This window comes from Epinephelus moara, chromosome 14 (assembly GCF_006386435.1).
Source record: "Epinephelus moara isolate mb chromosome 14, YSFRI_EMoa_1.0, whole genome shotgun sequence".
In the NCBI taxonomy this organism is placed as follows: Eukaryota; Metazoa; Chordata; class Actinopteri; order Perciformes; family Serranidae; genus Epinephelus; species Epinephelus moara.
In genome coordinates this window covers 20971720-20984322 of record NC_065519.1, presented here as the reverse complement: position 1 = coordinate 20984322, position 12603 = coordinate 20971720, and the positions used below count along the sequence as shown (strand labels likewise).

General features: G+C 42.7%; 1 protein-coding gene across 1 annotated transcript in view; it reads left to right on the top strand.

Moving 5' to 3' along the window:
* Nucleotides 1-12545, top strand: part of tdrd9 (tudor domain containing 9) — a 32725-nt gene extending 20180 nt beyond the window's left edge. Inside the window, exons 26-35 of the mRNA XM_050061568.1 lie at nt 314-403; nt 490-747; nt 5882-6049; nt 6487-6557; nt 6644-6753; nt 9061-9157; nt 9250-9388; nt 10950-11068; nt 11164-11236; nt 11959-12545. Coding sequence (XP_049917525.1) covers nt 314-403; nt 490-747; nt 5882-6049; nt 6487-6557; nt 6644-6753; nt 9061-9157; nt 9250-9388; nt 10950-11068; nt 11164-11236; nt 11959-12057 — 1224 coding nt within the window. The 3' untranslated portion in view covers nt 12058-12545. The remainder of the gene's footprint in view (nt 1-313; nt 404-489; nt 748-5881; nt 6050-6486; nt 6558-6643; nt 6754-9060; nt 9158-9249; nt 9389-10949; nt 11069-11163; nt 11237-11958) is intronic.
* The last annotated feature ends 58 nt before the right edge of the window (nt 12546-12603 follow it).

The window sequence follows — 12603 nt, the reverse complement described above, 5'->3', positions numbered from 1 at the left end:
CACACAGGGCCATGTAACTTTGGATTTTTTTCTTCCTCATTAATAAAACCCTTCATTTAAAAACTGCATTTTGTGTTTACTTGTGTTATCTTTGACTAGTGTTTAAATTTGTTTGATGATCTGAAACATTTAAGTGTGGAAAACATGCAAAAAAGTAAGAAATCAGGAAGGGGGCAAACACTTTTTCACACCACTGTACATATAGTTTGTATTGTCAGAGTCAAAGTGTCGACCACTAACAGTGTTAACAAAGGAGTATGTGATGTGCTGTTACTTTGTGCACTAGAGCAAAGACTATGTTGTTGTCCCGCAGGTATTTTTCTTGGACTTTGGCAACACAGCAGTTGTTTCCTGCAGCAGCCTCAGGGAGCTCCCTTCTGACCTCCTGTCTCACCCATTCCAGGTACAGTAGCAATAAAATGAGTTAAAACAACGTATAACTTCCACTGTTCAAATGGTGACACAAAAACACTCTGCTCGTGATCTCAGGCTCAGGAGTTCCAAGTTGCTGGAATGCGTCCTTCGGCCCAGTCCATCATTTTGGGGAACCAGTGGAGCAGCCGAGCCCGCAACCGGTTCATCACACTGGTGAAGGGCCATTCACACATTGTGTCCCTGTACTCCATCCTCCATGGCGTCATGCGTGTGCAACTGCTCATCAGCGAAGAGACCAAAAACACCAGCGTGGTAGACATCTTAGTTGAAGAAGAACATGCTGTAAAGGCCGAAGAGAGCTTTGATTCCAAGGTGACACAACAGTTGAGCTCTAATGAAATGGGTTTGGCAGCGTGAAATACAGAAATAAATCAATCAGTCATAACATGCCCTAATCAAAGCAATACCTCACCTAAATATGTCCTTATAGTATCAGTGACATGCTCCTGTCGGCTTGAAAGGCGCTCGATAAAAGTTGGTGGTTCTCTCTTCAGAGAGTGAGCTTTGGCTGTTTCTGCCAGTTAGAGTGGACTCCTTTTCATGATCAATAAACACCCAAACTCCCTAAACCAGACCTGCGGTATATTCCACTCAATCACTGTCAGTGAAAATGCTTTGTATGTTTAACATATAGGCCTCTAGTTTCCCTGCGCGGTGCAGGGTGGCGAACCCCGCGCAGAGCTAGTTTCGAGCAGCGCAACCCGAGGCGCGCTCAGTTTGGTAGTTTGGCAGACCGAGGTGCGCTGAGATGGGTGTGGCGGCGCAGCAGGGGGAGGTGTCGACAGATCCAGCTTGGCGCAGTGACAGTTTCGTGCCAAAAGGCTTTGTTGAAGGTGCGCTAAAAGCTCGCCAGCTGAAACCAGGTCTACTGTCAGCGCAGGCGGAGAGCAGACGGTTGTAGTGGAAGTTTAGCTGACTAGTGGACAGTGCACACACGTCACCAAAACCGCACAGGCAGGTTTCCAGAATGTCAGGCACATTAATGATGCAATAAATACCCACAAAAACCACTATTCAATGCAACTATCTGCAATTAGCACATAAATGTATCTCTGTATCGACTGTCCCGTCACATCTGATGTCAGATCAAAGGGGATTGGCACAGTTTGGCACTCGTAATGAAAACCCAACCTGATTTGATTAACACAGCTGCAAACTAATGAGTTCACATCCCTCTCAGCCAACCACAAACAGCCACAGCATCAGATAGGGAGTATATATTCAGCATCTGTCATCTTAGAAAAGTCAAAAGAAAAGAAACAGTGAGACTGCGAGAGAGAAAGAGAGAGCGCACGTGCACGAGAGAAAGGCAACATTGATTTACAATTGTGGTGACCTCCTCCCAAGCTACCTTTGCGTCATCAGCCCGTTGAGGTCTGCTCGCAGTTCCATATATTCGGACACTGCGAGCTTGGACCTCCTGGACCAAAACATCAGCACAGGTGCACTGCGCCTCCGCCTCGCCCGGTCTGTGAAACTAGAGGCCATAGATTTTCCGGCCTATGGCAAATTATGTATTGTGTTTGCTCATTGGGCCCATGCACATGCAGCATATTTTGAGACACAGCATGTGTCCCGGCCCTAACACTACTCTGCTCATACAAAAGGGCTGCCCCCTTATAGTTGACCAGAAAGGTCAAAACCTATATGACTGGACCGTGTGGGAATTAACTGTAAAGGACAGACACAGGAAGAGGCCTCGCTCAGCAATCAGACAGGAGTCATGTTACAAACCAATCACAGCCGACATATATTTCCCTTCTTCCGTAATAAATACAGATGATAGGCGTACCCACCTATAAACAGCGGCTGGAAGAAAATCTGCTCTGCATTCAGGATTTCAGGTAAATAGGCTATCGATGCTTGTTAAGGTTGCTTAGCAACTGCAGATGCAACCTGCCGCCGCGCTCTTGAAAGCTGGCACAGAAAAGGCACAAGAGTATTGCCAAGCGCCCAACCTTGGATTTCCAGACGGTTAAAGATGCAGCATGTGTACTGTACGGCCCCTAATTTCCAGGGCTGGTACCTGCGGTTATTCCACAGGCTAGTTAATAACATGTCGAGCAGGAAATCCAAAGTGTGGGATCATTTTGAGAAGGTGAAGGACGAACCCAAGGTGATATGTGAACTCATCTTCATTGGTCAACTACAAACATGACGTATCATCTGAAACATGTAAGTAGCTACATGCCCATTAGCCACTTAACACAATCATTACTGCTTTGCCGACAGCGTCATTAACAGGTAGCAGGTCAGTGTGTGACGTGCACTTGTAGATAAAATATTAGTCTATATACAGACTCTACATTCATTGAATGTAGAGTCTGTATATAGACTTGGGTGGTATCCAAATTTTGTTACCGTTAAACCTTCCCCACATTTTCCCGGGGTATATGGTATTACCGTGACTAATTAAAAATCACTTTAAAGGGCTCAGAGGGAGTCGTCAAAATGTCAGCTTGTGCCTATACCGTTCAGAAACATAATAACAAACATTACATAGGCCTAAGAATACTGAAAAAATAACAACAAAACATGTCATCAATACCATTCTGAGATCATCAAGTACTATTCTGAGGTCATCAAGTACCACTCTGAGGTCATCAAGTACCACTCTGAGGTCATCAAGTACCATTCCGAAGTCATCAAGTACCATTCTGAGGTCATCAAGTACTATTCTGAGGTCATCAAGTACCACTCTGAGGTCATCAAGTACCATTCCGAAGTCATCAAGTACCATTCTGAGGTCATGAAGTACCATTCCGAAGTCATCAAGTACCATTCTGAGGTCATGAAGTACCATTCTGAAGTCATCAAGTACCATTCTGAAGTCATCAAGTACCAATCAAAAGTCATCAAGTACCATTCTGAGGTCATCAAGTACCGTTCTGAAGTCATCAAGTACCATTCTGAGGTCATCAAGTACCATTCTGAAGTCACCATGTACCATTCTGAGGTCACCATGTACCATTCTGAAGTCATCAAGTACCATTCCGAAGTCATCATGTACCATTCCGAGGTCATCAAGTACCATTCTGAAGTCGTCAAGTACCATTCTGAGGTCATCAAGTACCATTCTGAGGTCACCATGTACCATTCTGAGGTCACCATGTACCATTCTGAAGTCACCATGTACCACTCCGAGGTCATCAAGTACCATTCCGAGGTCACCGTGTACCATTCTGAGGTCATCAAGTACCATTCTGCATTCTGAGGTCATCAAGTACCATTCTGAGGTCATCAAGTACCATTCTGAGGTCATCAAGTACCATTCTGATGTCATCAAGTATCATTCTGATGTCATCAAGTACCATTCCGAGGTCATCAAGTACCATTCCGAGGTCATCAAGTACCATTCCGAAGTCATCAAGTACCATTCCGAGGTCATCAAGTACCATTCCGAAGTCACCATGTACCATTCTGAGGTCATCAAGTACCATTCCGAAGTCATCAAGTACCATTCCGAGGTCATCAAGTACCATTCTGAAGTCATCAAGTACCATTCTGAAGTCGTCAAGTACCATTCTGAGGTCACCACTCCGAGGTCATCAAGTACCATTCCGAGGTCACCATGTACCATTCTGAGGTCATCAAGTACCATTCTGCATTCTGAGGTCATCAAGTACCATTCCGAGGTCATCAAGTACCATTCTGAAGTCATCAGGTACCATTCCGAGGTCATCAAGTACCATTCCGAGGTCATCAAGTATCATTCTGAAGTCATCAAGTACCATTATGAGGTCATCAAGTACTAGAGTTGGGCGGTATCCAAATTTTGTTACCATTAAACCTTCCACACATTTTTCCGGGGTATATGGTATTACCGTGACTAATTAAAAATCACTTTAAAGGGCTCAGAAGGAGTCGCCAAAATGTCGGCTTGTGCCTATACCGTTCAGAAACATAATAACAAACATTACATAGGCCTAAGAATACTGAAAAAATAACAACAAAACATGTACAACATTAACAACTTTTATTAATAAATATTAAAAAAAAAAAAAAAAAAAAAAAAAAAAGTGCAAATGCAGCAGTCAACCAAACAGAATGAAATAACACTGTCTGTGGGCTAGAGTCCACTTCCAAAAAAGTATCAATAAATAACAACGGCAGCAATGATAATGTGTGCTATACAGCGTATCCGACCGCAGCGACTACTGTCCGATGGTTTATTTTTAGAACCTATCAACATAAATCAAATACATTAAAAGCACAGCTCTTCAGCATGTTTACTTTTTCCAACTGGAGCAGGGCACGTAGTGGATTGACAACTTTGGCCGCGGTGCTGAATATGCGCTCTGATGGAGACTGATGGAGAGCTCGTGGCACAAACGCACAGGTACTTTCAGGCAGCCCTCGACATCAGAGGAAAACACCTGGCTCAATCACATTTCCACCTGAGAAGGAGGTCTTCATCTCCCTGAATAACAGGCTCACGACAACAGGCAGTTATCTCTGCTCCTGCTCGCTCCTGTATGGTGCCAGTCTGTAGGCAAACCCCGGAGATCTTGCCTCCAGAAGAAGTGCAGAAGAGCCCTGGTTTCCGGTTGTAGGCTGTTTGTAGTCCGCGTGATATTGACCAATCACGTTTGAGCTGGTTGCAGTTGTTGCCAGGTTGAACGGTCGGTGCGGTGAACTAACGAGGTGGAACATAATTGGCGTCACTGCAAACTCTGAATCCATCACAATGGTTCAGCATATTTACTTATATATAAATGGAAGTCGGAAATTGAAATTCGCCTCCTCTGCCCAAATCAAACCGGAATGCCAAAAAATCGGGGGTCTGCCCCAAGAGGCTGTATTGTCATCTGCCGGAAGTCAGATGCCGAATACAGCCGATGGCTTCCGAGAATGATAAAATATAGGCCTATATTAATGAATGTTCATTAGTACGGTTTTGTATTTCTCTGTAATGTAGCATAGTGTTACCAATGTTACTGATACTATTCTTTCTCACACCTTCAACTCAAACCATTGTGTTGCCCCGCCCAAAATATATAATTTAATAATTAAGTTAATATTGTAACCATGCAGGTGACTACTCGACTAATGGCCCTAAATGATGACTATTGGTCGACAAGGAAAATTCTGAGTCGGGGGCAGCCCTATCATAGAGTTACACATCCAAATGTTCCCCTTTGTGCTTGCAGGACTGATTTTTTTTTTTTTTTTTTAAATTGTCCAGCAGATGTTGTCGTTGGACGCTGTGAGCAACATTGCTTTGGTCTCAATCAAAGTAAAAGCATAAATCATTTAGTTGGTTGGGGTTTTTGGGCTCAACCTGTCTGTAAAGCACCACAGGAAACCCTGATGTGTTGAGACAAAACTTAATTGATTTTTTAATAATAGAAATAGCTCTGCCATGCTAGAACAGATGGTGGAAAATTAATATGAATGCTGTGTGCCCTTTTCAGTCTAGATGTATTTTATATGTGTGCTCTTGCAGCAAAACCATGAGGCACTGATGTCCCTGTACCAGGACATGGAAAAAGGTACATATGTCCCCAACGCTGCCAGCAGCTCCTGGACAGATCGTAAGAAAGAGGAAAAGGAGCTCATCGACAGCCTGCTGGGCCACTTTTCCAAAAGCTCCCAGCCCTATTCCAGGACAAAGGTAAGATAAACTGCAGCTCACAGAATACAAGCATATTTATACTACAGTCTTAAATTTATTTATTTATTTATTTTTTACAGTTGCTTCACAGATCTAAAGAAAAAAGTAATCAGGATTCAAAACAGTTAAATAATTGCAGTTTATTAAGAGAAAGCCTTAGGATTAAAGTGGGTTTCGAGGAGGGATTTAAAATAGGACACAGACTTTGAGTGTCTGAGATGCTGAGAGGGATGACGGCATCGCCTCTGTCTGTTGCCCTGTTTGTCCAGAAGATGGAGCCATTTCGGTGGCTCAGTTCATGTGTTGGTGTTCATTCAGAGGCACACCCATTCTGTCTGACAAGCAGAACAATGACGACAGGGTGACTGTCAACAACAACTAGTGCGCGAATACGTCATGTGTTGTGTCTGACTGCAGCCTTTCTTCTAACACCACAGGCTCGGCTGCATGGACCAAACAGTCCTTATAGGATAAAGTTCCACAGCTTGAGCCAGAAGACCTTCTACAAGTAAGCATTTACGTATACACGTACCCAGTTAAATGTGCCCGTTATAAATCCCCCAAGTTATTGCTTACAAGTGTGTCCTCCTGCAGGACGGTGTGTATAGAGAGGAGGAGCATCAACTCCTTGGCCCTGAATGAAAACCCTCACTACAAACATCAGAGGATGCTGGTGGCTGGGACTGTGTCAGTCAACTCCACAGGTACCAGATAAAGCTTCTCTTCTGCTCTCCAATACAAACTCATGAGCAGGAATTAACAGCTCAGAGCTCCACTAATCAATACTTTTATATTAACAGTGGATAAAATGCCTATATGTAATGTGACAGGAGATGCTTGAACCAACAAACACACACTCTATTAACCATCTCTGCCATCCCTCATCCCTCATTACATTAAATTTTTTTATGTAGCTGGTGAGATAACGTAGCTCTAATATGCGTTGATCCCAAAGTTTTTATATAGATGCCTCACTGATGCTTTTAATCTGTGCCCAATTTTCAAGATAGAGTAATTGACATGGGCAGCCTTGGGCACATCACTCAGAATGCCAGTGTGCACTTAAATTTCATTTTATCTGCTGTGAAAGTGATGTCAAGTCGTTCGAAAGTTCCGATCAATCTCTTTTTTCCCTAAACAAATTAACCAACGTGCTAACCAAACTTTTGGCTGTCACTCCCCCATTCTTGAGCTGTACTGCTCCATGCCAGGGGACTCTTTACCATTTTGTTTGTGTTGTACATTGTAAATGGTCATGGAAATTTTATCATTGGCCCTTAAGAAGCCTGTATTAGTTGGAGTAACATTTTAGGCTACATTCACATTACAAGCACATTTTTTTTCCCATCAGATCCAGGCTACTTCCATATATGGTCCTAAATCTGTTGTATATCTGATCACGGATCATTCATCTACTGTGAGAATGGTCATATTGAAATTCATGTGTTTTTCCCAGTACATCCATGGTTTTTAACGTCATACTAAAATGCGCAGGAGCAGATCGCTCGCCATACAGTGTCAGAGTGGTCCATTGAAACTATAAAAGGCTGCTGTGGTAGGCTGCCCTATTCCCCAGCCCGACTGCCAGAAGCTTTCAGCTTGACAGCATGCCTACATGCCATGACCGTGTTGCCCTGAGGCGCCGACAGACATACTGGGATGTAGCCCCGGACATCCTAAAGTTTTGGAGAAGCTGTTCTTTGTGAAAACCTCCCCATCACAGCCCCACCACTCCTGACTCCTCCTGACTCCTCCTGCACCCACTGTTTGTGTTTTTTCAGCAGAACTACCAGCGATAGCTATGGCTTTTGTTTTCCTTCGTCTTTTCACCCTCATACCATTGTGACGATGACTCATAAACTGGAAGCCTCAATAGTATGAAAAATAACAACCCAGTGTCCCGAAAACAAAGAAAGGTCCAATGATGTTGTTCTGCATAACAATTAGCCATGTCTTTTTGTTGGGAGAGTGCCGTCAGAGAAGAGGCCCTCCGGGACAGTGGGCAGTCGCCTCCTAAACCTATGAGGAATTGTCATCTGACTGTCAGATATGGGTCACTTCAAACATGAACGTTCACAGTCTAGGCAGAAATATTGGATGGGGAAATAATCAGAGTTGAGCATAACATCCAGTAATGTGAACATAGCCTAGTCATTTTTATGTTAGTCAACGACAACTTCAAACTTTTTAGGCCAGTTTTAGTTGACGAAAAGTCTCTATATTTCAGTTAGCCTCATATTTAAACATTAGGACTTAACATTTAACCTTACAGTTAGCTAACTTACCGAGGCATAAATAGCAGGGTGGTGGACCCTCAAGTGTCTGTTCAGGTTGATTAGATTCTTCCCACCTAAGTTGTAGCCAAAGGTTGTCTCTCTGTCTCCCGTTACCACAGAGCATTGGGTTTACGGCCTGTCGAATTATAAAGTGTGCCCAGAGAGCTATTCTTTGGTTGTTTTTTCATTAACCGGGATCTCAGGCTGGGACATCATCACCTGTATGACTGGGATTCTGGGAATCTGTACATGTTTCTCAACCACTGGCATTGCTTATATTTTGACAGACTAGAAGCACAATTTGGGATACTATGTCAGATAGCGCACCGCAAACATTTTAGTTTCGACTGGTAAAACAAAACATACATTTCGTCATAGTTTTTACTATCAAAGGTTTTCTTTTTTCTGGATCAAAGTCTCATCTTAGTCATGGAAGAAAAGGTTGATGACGGACATTTTTCGTCATAGTTTTTGTTAACAAAATTAACACTGACCTATGCAGGTTTTTTGTCTCTCTTAGCTCCACTCTTATTCACCTCATTTACAGTAGCAGACAAATGTTTTCAGCACACACTAGACTACCAGAGACAAAACTGTTGCTCTGAGTCTGATACATTTGTCAAGCCAAATTTGTAAAGCTGTTATATGTTAGGGGTTGTATGTTTTCAACTTGTTCTTTCTTCTGCTAGTGTTTAAATCAATCATTGCAGGTTTAAATGTGCAGTTGTGTTGCAGGGACACGTATTCTACTGAGAGATACCTCCATCATGCCGGACATCTCTGGACTGCCAGCACTTGTAACCATGCTCTTCACCCCCATCATGGAGCTACGGTGAGTCAGAGACACAGACTTATCACTGCACACCTTAAAGGCAGCATAATACAAAAGCCTGTGTTGATATGTTTTCCTCCCATGTTTTGAAGCACTGATGAAGAGAGGACCTGCTACACTGGCGCCCTCTGTGGCCTGGGCTGGAACAGTCAAACACAGGAGGGCATCCTACCTGAGCGTGACATCGAACTCTCCTTCGATGTCAAATTTGATGTTGAAGACATCACTGAGGTAATGGCTGTCACCAGGGAGACAGCTGTGGTGTGACTGACTGTGGTGATGAAGTAGGCAGGAATACAGTTTGGTTTTTGGCAGATCCTTTGTCTCTCTGTAGCTGAATGTTGGTGTTTGACGGGTGATTCATACTGTGTCACCCTACCTTTTTTCAGCTTTTTTACCTCCTTTCTCTGTGACAAAAAAGCACAGCCGGGTCCCAGCACTTTGTTTCCCTGAAAAGCACCGGTAGTCCCTGAAATACATGGGAGTTAAAATGTGTTTATCCAAAGTATTACTGATATAGAGCAATATTTTGTCAACTGCTTTGTTGAATTTTCTTCATGGAATCTCAATAAGATTTCTCTGTTTTATAATTCTTAGTGTCTTACTTACCTAAAAAAAAAACTGTAGTCTCATAGCAGTATGAAACCCAAGATCTTGTACCTGGTAATATTATCACTGGGATGCAAATGACTGACAGCACTGGGCCTTGTATCTATCATATACCACTAATTTAATAGCAGTATTGTATAATGTAGCATAGAGCAGGGCAGTTAATCAGATTTTACCTCCCTCAATTTTCAAAACAAGATAAACAGGATAAAATGATTTTGTGCCACATGATGGGTCTACCAAAGTTGATCCCATTTTGTCTTTTATTTTGTAAATCAAATGCACCCCGTTCCCAGCGGGTGTGCTCAGCCCCTCCACCCAAACAGTGCTGCCAACTTGGTGACTTTCATATTAAATTTAACAACTTTTCAGACCCGCTGAGCAACTTTATTTCTAAAAAGCCACCAGTGACTTATTCACACCATCAGGGTAAAGGCAAGAAATGTATTCACATACATTAAACTGTATTTCATTCCCATCCATGCTGCGCAGAATAATTAGTCCTTGGCTCTTTTGATGAGTCTCTTCCCTTCTCTCCTTTTGTGGCAGCACTGCACAGGCACCGGCTGGGCCTGGAGCAGGTGCAGGGCGAGCAGCAGGGAGGTAGCTTCCAAGCATCCTTCATGACTAAGCCTTTATTGAGAATCGTGTGTTATAGATCTTGCGCTCCCAGTTTTGACAGGCAAACGAGAAACGGCATTGTTAGGTCGGTTCCCAAACTCGCACAGTAACTCAAACTAGCTACCTGATTGAGGAGCAGCGGAAAGACCAGAAACTTGTAGTGTTCTGTGGAGTAAAATGACTCTTTCTGTCAATGGAGTCTGGTGGCTTTGATAAGAGTATTATGGTGTCAGTTTCTGCCACCCTACGCCAGCTGCCAGACTCCTTTGACAGAAACACTAATTTTGCCATTCAAATGCCTTGTTGAGGATTTTTCTGTTGAATTTAATTCACCATAGTTGTAAAATGCTTTCATTTCTGTCATTGAAGTACACTGTAGAACATTTCGCCCCACCACCATTTCCTCCCCCCTTCCACATGTAGCATCCACATACTGCTATGTTTATTATTTATTATTTTTATAAATTATTTGTTTTAATAGATTTAAATTTTACTTCATGTTTATTTATTTATTGTTATTTATTTCATTGTTTTCAGTTCAATTGTATTGTTTCATCTTCAGATAAATGCCTTGCGAGTGGCTATAAACCGTCTGGTGTGTGAGGGGCCCTGTGGCACCATGCATCTGGGGCCCGACAGGATCGGCACCCTGCAGGAGGACTGCCGGGACCGCCTCACAAGGTGACTTACATACACCCACGGAAATCAGTAATTAGTTTAAAGTTCAGTCGATGTTTGTGTGCAGTTACCGATATGTGTTTATATCTGTAATTCAGGCTGTTCACCAAGACGCCGCCAAGGGAAGCTAACACTGAAGTGTACTACCAGAAACCTGGGAAATGGAATCAGGTATGGGACATGAAAGAGTTCCTATTTAAAACATTTTATGTGATAATTAGCCATAGACTGTATAAAAGAAGTGGATGTAGTCAGTATGATGTCACCCATTGATTTGTGGACAACCATTTTGAAGCCTTGAATTTAGCATGTGGGTAAGCTAAGTAGCTTTTGTTACCTAAACTAGATTTCTGCCTAGAGTAACTTTGCTATATTTCAACCTTTTCCAGCATTAAGTAATTAATTAGGGGTTTGCAAACCTATGCTTTCAATGCTGCTTCCCCAGCATTGCAGGTTGCAGTGGTAGCAACTTGTCGATCAGGAGGTAGCCACGCCCTGAAGCATACCCTGCTTTATTGTCTATTTTACTCATAATGGGAAAATAATTTATAAATTTAACATCATGCTGTACTGGAGAAGACTTGTAATTAGCGATTGAGAACATAAATTTATTAGGAAAATGTTTACTGAGGTAATTAATCAACTGAGAAGTAGGGCCACAGTCTCATATGGTTGTATACAATCAAACTTCTTTTTGAGACCAATGGAGTCGCCCCCTGCTGGCCATTAGAAAGAATGCATGTTTAAGGCACTTGTGCATTGACTTCACTTTTCAGACCCTAGACCACATCCATTTCTTTTCTACAATCGATGTCTGTAGCCCTGCCAGTGGCTGTTTTGTGAGCACATTTTAGCAACGTGTATTTTAAAGTTTTGGTTTATTGAACATGCAGGTGGATCCTGCTCTGAAGATGGATATTGTCGAGCCTCGCAAAGACAAGACCAGAGGCGTTCTCTTCCAGCTGCATCCTGTCACCCTCCTCAACAGCTAAAAAGTCACTGTCGTTCTTGCATTTGTGTTGAAATGAAACTGGTTCCAGTGATGTACTTGAGAAGGTGCCTGGATTTTCTTTAATTTATGTTCAGAGGAGCATATTTTTTTATGTTTACATGGGACTGGAGCTCCCAGCAACACAGCAAAATCCTCAGTCCTTAATTTGTTGTTTGCAGTAATCACTGGAGTCGTTATTCCCTGTTTTAATAAGTGGCTGTTAATAAGTCAGGTAAAGTTCATTGATGAGAATCATCTTGTTTAGCTCTCTGTATAAGCACTTTAGCCGTGGGCTATTAAAAATACCTGTTGGCAACAGATGAGGCTCGTCAATCAGTCTTCATTCAAACATAGTTTCATTGTGACCCAAGAGTCAGGTTAAATATATCCCCACAGCACACACACACACACACACACACACACACACACACACAAAACTCCTACTATGAGATGAGAGGTGTGTTTGTGCCAGAATTCACTGGCTTGTATTTATAGCTCATCATTCCCGGTCTTCCATCCAAAGTGTTAACACGTCAAACTTAGCTTT